General features: G+C 64.9%; 1 protein-coding gene across 1 annotated transcript; it reads left to right on the top strand.

Moving 5' to 3' along the window:
* Positions 1-3,241: 3,241 nt before the first annotated feature.
* Positions 3,242-6,622, top strand: SLC25A6 (solute carrier family 25 member 6). Its single transcript, XM_055339144.1, has 4 exons — positions 3,242-3,444; positions 4,331-4,817; positions 5,406-5,546; positions 6,046-6,622. The coding sequence occupies exons 1-4, from the start codon at positions 3,334-3,336 to the stop codon at positions 6,201-6,203; spliced, it is 897 nt and encodes a 298-aa protein (XP_055195119.1). The 5' UTR covers positions 3,242-3,333; the 3' UTR covers positions 6,204-6,622.
* The last annotated feature ends 1,193 nt before the right edge of the window (positions 6,623-7,815 follow it).

Genomic DNA, 7,815 nt, shown 5'->3' with positions numbered 1-7,815 from the left:
CACCACCCTCCTGACACCACTGGCCTGGACGTGAGGAAGCATCGCAGGTTCCCGTGGGGGGCGGGGGGGCACCATCTGACCCAACCGACCCAGTTCCTTAAAGGCAGGGCCTCAGGGAAGGCACCCACCCCCCAGCGCGCAGCCCACCCCCTCATTCTCAGCCAGCCCCTGAAAGGCACAATCTTTGCAAACAGTTTTACTAAAATCTTTTATTTGTTTAATTCCCACACCCGTTTTCCAGACACCGCGGGGCCGCGGCGTGAGGCACCTGCTGGCCCGGCGCCAGGCGAGCACCCAGGGCGCCGCCTGCAGTCTTAGGCTCCGGGGTGCTTCTCAGGGTCTCCGCGCGGGCTGGAAACGGCCCTTTGCAGGACCCGAGCCGCCCTGCCTCCCCTGCCACCCCTCCCCTGTTCCGGCGAGACGGTGTAGGCTGTGGCCTTTCCCGGGACACGAGCTTCTTGGTTTCTTTTTTTTTTTTTTTAATTTTTTTTTTAATTTTTATTTCACAGAGAGAGAGAGAGAGAGAGAGAGGCAGAGACACAGGCAGAGGGAGAAGCAGGCTCCATGCACCGGGAGCCCGATGTGGGATTCGATCCCGGGTCTCCAGGATCGCGCCCTGGGCCAAAGGCAGGCGCCAAACCGCTGCGCCACCCAGGGATCCCAGCTTCTTGGTTTCTACTGTTCCTCAGCCCGCCACCCTGTAGGGCCAGCTCCCGTGCAGCCCGGGCCCCGTGTCACCCCCACGCGCACTCCAAGGACAAACAGGTCAGTGCCTGAGCCTACCCGCCCCCCCCCCAGGGAAAACGTGTCCTGAACCTCAATTAGCCCTAAGTGCAAGGGCTCCTGTTGGTTTGTGCAATCAGATTCCAGAAGCTTCCCGGGGCCCCGAGGGCGCCGAGCCGGCTGCTGGGAGTTCGGAGCGAGCGGAGGGCAGGAGCCCCCCACCCCGGCGCTCTAGAGAAGCTCCTCGCTCGTCCCAAGTCGTTGCAGTCGTCAGCCTGGGTGCCCCCCCCCAGAGGACCTCTGGGGCGCTGGCACTCGCTGCCTGGCCCTTCCGGCCCAGACAGGCCTGTCCTATTGTCACCTGGATGTGCCCCCCCGTGGCCGCTGCGCCAAGCGTGGGGCCCGACCCTCCGGGGACCTTCCCACTCCCTGTCCCAGCGAAGCCCCCAGAATGTGCCAGAACCTCTGACGCCGTCCTTGCGAGCCCGGACCCTGGGGCCCTCTAAGTGACTTCTGGGTGCTCCCCCAGCACGTCCTGCACGCTGTGCCCTCCTGAGCCTCACCTGCCTCTCCCGGAGGTCAGGCCTGGGCGGAGCCGGCATCCTCAAGGACACAGGGAACTGGACAAGGACACAAAGCTCCGTGACGCTTTGCTGGCGTCCGGCCAGGGCCACCCGCTCAAGGCTTCCCTACCTGCCAGGGGGACGCAGGGGAGCAAACACAAGTGGGGCGAGCAGGGGAGCAGGGAGAAGGAGGAGGGAAACGGAGGCAGGGACAGGAGACAGACAGGGAGGCCTAAAGCGAGTCGGGCGGAGCCCTGAGGGCGGCTCCCGGAGCTGGAGTCCCGCTGCCGCCAAGCCAGCGAGTGACACACCTTCCACTAGGACCGCTGGGTTACAATTCAGTAAGAGGTTCAAGGTCAATGGAATGTTCCACAGGACACCGTGTCCGGGCTTGAGCTTCCCTCCTGGGGGTGCCCGGGGTGTGTGTGCATGTGTGTGTGCAGGTGCACGCGTGTGTGCAGGTGCCTTCTGCGTGTGCACAGGTGCCGTCTGCGTGTGCAGCTGGACGCACAGGTGCATGTGCGTGTGCAGGTGCCTTCTGCATGTGCACAGGTGCCCTGTGTGTGCAGGTGCACGAATGCACAGGTGCACGCGTGTGTGCAAGTGTCCTCTGCGTGTGCACAGGTGCCGTCTGCATGTGCACAGGTGCCGTCTGCGTGTGCAGCTGGACGCACAGGTGCATGTGGGTGTGTAGGTGCCTTCTGCGTGTGCACAGGTGCCGTCTGCGTGTGCAGCTGGACGCACAGGTGCATGTGCGTGTGCAGGTGCCTACTGCATGTGCACAGGTGCCCTGTGTGTGCAGGTGCACGAATGCACAGGTGCACGCGTGTGTGCAAGTGTCCTCTGCGTGTGCACAGGTGCCCTCTGCGTGTGCAGCTGAACGCACAGGTGCACCCGTGTGTGCAGGTGCACGCGTGTGTGCAAGTGTCCTCTGCGTGTGCACAGGTGCCGTCTGCGTGTGCAGCTGGACACACAGGTGCACGTGCGTGTGCAGGTGCCTTCTGCGTGTGCACAGGTGCCCTCTGTGTGTGCAAGTGCACGCGTGTGTGCAGGTGCCTTCTGAGTGTGCACAGGTGTCCTCTGTGTGTGCAGGTGCACGAATGCACAAGTGCACGTGCGTGTGCAAGTGCCTTGAGTATGCACAGGTGCCCTGTGTGCAGGTGCACGAATGCACAGGTGCATGCTCAGCATGGGCCCCGTGCAGCGAGCGCCGCCGCGAGTCACCCGTCCATGCGGGCTGCAGCACCCCCACATGAGGGCGCGGGGTCTTGGGGCTCCGGCTCGCTGGGGACGGTCTGGGGCGTCCGCATGGGTCAGTGGGCGGGGCGCTGGAGTGAGGACAGGGCGGGGCGGCCAGTAGTGGGGATTGTGGGCTTTTGGAGAGGGGGGAAGTGCAGGTGGCAGGCGACCTGACCTTGCGGTCTTCGACCTGACCTTGGGGTCTTCCAGAGGAGCCCGGGTCGCGACGTGACCTCGGGGTCAGCACACGGGGCCAAGGGGTCGCGGTCGGGGGACGGGTCGGGCAGGGTCGGGGTCGGGGTGCTGGGGCGCGCCCGGGGGTGCCAGCGGCTGGAAGGAGCCCGGGCTCGGGGACCCGCCGACGCCGCCCCTTCCCCTCGGCGACCTTGACAAGGTCACGGCGGCGGCCGAGCCCTCCGGGCCGCACGGCGCATGGGCGGGACCCCGCTCCCGGCAAGCCTCGGGGCCCGGCGCGCGGGAAGGGGCGGGGCAACGGCAGCAGCGCAGCCAATGGGCGCGGCGCGAGCGGGCACGGGGCGGGGCGCGTTGCGGCTCCCGGCAGCCCGCGGGGGCGCGGCGCGCGGGAAGGGGCGGGGCGTCGGCGGGCGGCGCGGCCAATGGGCGCGGCGGGCGGGGGCGCGGGGCGGGGCTTCGGGCCCTTAGCGGCTGCGCGCTGCGCGCCCCGTCCTTTCGGTCCCGGCGGCGGCAGCGCGGAGCCAGCGGCGCCCTCCCTCCCTCCCTCCCTCGGTTCGCCCGTCCGTCCGGCTCTCCGCGCCCGCACTCCGCCGCCCGCCTCCCGCCCGCCGCCATGACGGAGCAGGCCATCTCGTTTGCCAAGGACTTCCTGGCCGGAGGCATCGCCGCCGCCATCTCCAAGACGGCCGTGGCCCCCATCGAGCGGGTCAAGCTGCTGCTGCAGGTGCGCACGGCGCGTGCGCGCTCGGGGACCCGGGACGGCGGCCCCGTCGGGGGAAGCGGGGTCCGGGCGTGCTGGGAAGGCTCGCGGTGGGGGGGTGACAGCAGGGCGGGCCGGCCGCGTGCACCGGGACCCGCGGCCGCCGGAAGTGCGAGGCCGCGCCGCTTTGTCCGCGCGCCGCCCGCTTCCGGGGCCGGGCCGGCCTCGCGTCACGTGGCGCCCTCCGCGCCTGCGCGCTGGGGCCGAGCTCTCGGGCGCCCGGAGCGCGGGCCTCGCCCCCGCGGTTCCCACCGTCGAGGGCCAGCGGACCGCGGGAGCCCCGCGAGCGCCCCCTGTGATGGAGGCCGGGGCTTTGCTCCGCCCCGTTCCGGCCTGAGAGGCTGCGAGCCGCGGCGAGCTGGCGGCAACATTGTTGCGGCGCCTCCTTGGCAACATTGTTGCAGCGCGTCCTTGGCAACGTTGTTGCGGGTGGGGCAGTGGGAACTTTGTCGCCGCCGCGGTGGCGCCCTGCGCGGCCGCGCCTCCCGGGATGAGCGCGCTCCCGTGCACGGTTGACCGGTGCGGACCTGCGGGGTCGCGGGGTCCAGTGTCCTGGGCTGTGCCCCGTCCTGTCGAGCCAGTGCACGCTCCCGTGCACGGATGAGCGGTGCGGACCTGCAGGGACCAGTGTCCCAGGCTGTGCCCCGTCCTGTCGAGCCAGTGCGCTCCTCCCGTGCACGGATGAGCGGTTCCAGCTTGAAGGCATAGGCCCCCCGGGATGTGAGCTCTCCCGTGGAGCTACCGTGCTCACATACAGGAATTCCCCTCCAGGAACTCGCCTGCCCTGGGGACGCTGCCTGGTACCGCTTGCGGGCCCTCTAACGAGCCAGTCCGCCCGTCTATCTCGCAGGTGCAGCACGCCAGCAAGCAGATCGCCGCTGACAAGCAGTATAAGGGCATCGTGGACTGCATTGTGCGCATCCCCAAGGAGCAGGGCGTGCTGTCCTTCTGGAGGGGCAACCTGGCCAACGTGATCCGCTACTTCCCCACGCAGGCCCTCAACTTTGCGTTCAAGGATAAGTATAAGCAGATCTTCCTGGGGGGCGTGGACAAGCACACGCAGTTCTGGAGGTACTTTGCCGGCAACCTGGCCTCAGGCGGGGCCGCGGGCGCCACCTCCCTCTGCTTCGTGTACCCGCTGGATTTCGCCAGAACCCGTCTGGCAGCCGACGTCGGCAAGTCGGGCACTGAGCGGGAGTTCAAGGGCCTTGGAGACTGCCTGGTGAAGATCACCAAGTCCGACGGCATCCGGGGCCTCTACCAGGGCTTCAACGTGTCCGTGCAGGGCATCATCATCTACCGGGCGGCCTACTTCGGCGTCTACGACACGGCCAAGGGTACGTGTGTTCTTGCTGTGGGGCTGCACGTGCCGCAGGGGCTCCGGGATCAGCTGTAGGCAGAGCCGCACTCTGCAGGGTGGGAAGTCTGACATCCACATGTCCGTGGGGTTGCTGGCGTTCGTGGCGTCTCCTCGGTGTGTAGATGGCAGTTCTGTCCGTGTGTCCTCACGTGGGCCTCTTCTGTGTGTCTGAGTTTGGATTTTTTACAGGGTGTTGATGGTGTTGGGTTAGGGTCTCCTCTGAAGACGCTTTACACTGTCTTTTAAAGGCGGTTATTTTTAGGCATCCGGGGTTTTCAGCGTGAACATTAGCGTGTGCCATTCACACTCTGAAAGCTAGTGTCTGTGCAGCAGAACCGCCTCTTGTGTGGTACACGCACTTACCAGGCTCGCCTGTCCCTCTCTGTAGAGAGAGCCCGTTCCCAGGCACTAAGCGTGGGCCTGAGGGACCGCTCTATGCCCTGTGGGAGGTTCCTCTGCCGTTCCCTGGTCGCAGGGGCTCCACGTGGCACCAGGGCAGGCAATACTGCTCTTGCCCCACTGTGCGTGCGGCCCTGGAACCTAACGCTGGCTGGTGACCCCGCAGGCATGCTCCCAGACCCCAAGAACACGCACATCGTGGTGAGCTGGATGATCGCCCAGACCGTGACGGCCGTGGCCGGCGTGGTCTCCTACCCCTTCGACACTGTGCGGCGGCGGATGATGATGCAGTCCGGGCGCAAAGGAGGTACGTTGTCTCGGTTCTGGTGACTGCGCCTTGTCCTCAGGAGGTGAGAGATGCAAGAGCTCCTGGAATGACGGGCCCTTTGGTGGCCTCAGGCCATGGGAAGCGGGGCTAACAGATGAGGCTCTTCACAAGGGTTTGAGACCGTAACTGTTGATCCAGGGGCGCTAGAACCCCGCAGCCCTGCCGGTTACCTGCCCAGGCCCTTGGTCCTGCCCATGCTTTGGTCTTCTCTACACTGGTCCGGGACCTTGCACTGACCCCAGGAGTGGACACGGGGCTGCGGTTTGGGTATTTTGGTTATAGCCACAGCAGTGGGCTGAGCAGCGGCCAAGACCTGGGGCTGTTGCTGTGCAGAACCTCATTTTCCCCTGCGATGAGAAATCCAGGTCGCCTGGAGGGTGGCATCCGGTTTCGGTGTGTGGACTGTGTCTTCTGGGGTTCCCTTTGCCCTTTTCCCGAGTAACCTCCCAGTAAGCTCTCCTGTCTGTTCCTCTTATAGCCGACATCATGTACAAGGGGACCGTCGACTGCTGGCGGAAGATCTTCAAAGATGAAGGGGGCAAAGCCTTCTTCAAGGGCGCATGGTCCAACGTCCTGAGGGGCATGGGGGGCGCCTTCGTGCTGGTTCTGTACGACGAGCTGAAGAAAGTCATCTAGACATTCCTCCTCCAGACACGGGGGCCAAGGGAATCACGTAGAATCCTTTTAACTGTTACGGACCATTGATCTTCGAGAAATTCCAGTGTCCTTGTCCCGGCCAGATCACGTAGAAAGGGCTGGGGAAGGTTCCAAAGGGGGCTCATTGTGATCGATCATCGGCACCAGGTTCCATGTTTTGATTCCGGGGGGAGGGCAATCATGACGTCTTCGTGGGTCCACGGGCTGGCAGCTCCGCCGCTCAGACCATAGAGTCCAGGTGCTTGTGGGACCCGGGTTGTGTTTAAGTATTTATTTAAAAAAAAGAATCATGTCTCCATTTGTACTTAAGCACTGTTCTCTTTTGCACAGCCGAATATTTGCAATTAATGTTCCATGTCGGGCATTCTGCTGCAAAACCATAAAAACTGGGACACCGAGTTTCTGGTGCTTTGTTTTCAACGGAGCAGCCTTGTGGGCTCTGGGGTCGGGCATGGTGAGCAGTGGGGAGGGAGATGCAAGGGGTCAGGGAGGCCACGTTCTGCTCTCCCCGGAGAGTTCTTGGGGAGAGTGCGATTCCTAGCACCCTGGTGAGGTGATGGAAACAAGTTCCTTCTGCCCACAGACCACCCTGGGTGCTGAAGACAAGCCAGTGCGAGGGAGCCTGGGGCGCCTGACCCTCCCTGCTCCAGACCCAAGCCTCCTGTGCCACCTGCCAGGACCTCTGGGGCCTCCTGAATTTCCCCTTGCCCTCACCCCGGTGAAGGAGCACAGTGTAGCCAGTCTCCCTGCTGAGAGAAACATCCCGGAAGTAGCCCCAGCAGCCACATCCTGTGGCCCAAGTCCGCCCTGGGGCAGGTCTGCATCCTGTGCGGCTGTTTGTGCAGAAACCCCCACGTGAGGGCTGGAGAACAGGTCTGCAGACAACCTTGGACCTGCCATTGCTTCCACCTGTGAAGCGGGAGACCTGGGGTAGAGAGGCCAGCTGGGTTCTGAAACCTCCCCCGGGCTGGGAGAGGACAGGGACACAGAAGGCGGGTCTGGTCTTCCCGAGACCGGGGTCAAGTGCAAACTCTTGTTTTTGCTGCAACGAGGGGTCCAGTCCAAGATCAGGAGGTGTGGGGGTTGCCCGGGGTCCCAAGGCAGCTTCCAAGGACACAGGACAGGACTATGCACTGTTGACCAGCCATGTTTGCCCTCCGGGCTGCACAGATGAGCCTCTGTGGGCACCTGGGCTCCCCCTGCTGAGCCGTGGGGGTTTGGGGCCATGGCCATGGCCACCGCCTCCCTGGGGCTGTGCTTTCACCCCCCGCCCCAGTTCATCAGCTGCGTGCAGACCAAGCGTGGCGACGGCTGCAACGAAGGGTGCTTGCTTACTGCCGTGCAGGGAAGGTTCAGAGGGGCCAGAGGCCCCTTCCCCAGTGAACGTGGGAGCACAGGGTCTGGGGGAGATCCTGGTTCCTGGAGGTGGGGGGAGCAGCTGTATCTGCGGGTTTGCATACAGCCGGCTGTCTTCCGTGGCCCCGCGTCCCACATCAACCCTGGCCCCTGGGCGGCGGTGGGAGACAGCCGGGCTCCCGGGGCTTCCCACGTGCCACCCTCTGCACCTTGGGGTGTCAGGTGCTTACACGGA

The sequence above is a fragment of the Nyctereutes procyonoides genome, unplaced genomic scaffold, assembly GCF_905146905.1.
Source record: "Nyctereutes procyonoides isolate TBG_1078 unplaced genomic scaffold, NYPRO_anot_genome, whole genome shotgun sequence".
Taxonomy (NCBI): domain Eukaryota; kingdom Metazoa; phylum Chordata; class Mammalia; order Carnivora; family Canidae; genus Nyctereutes; species Nyctereutes procyonoides.
The sequence above is the reverse complement of the archived record's forward strand: the minus strand, read 5'-3'. Positions and strand labels throughout refer to the sequence as shown.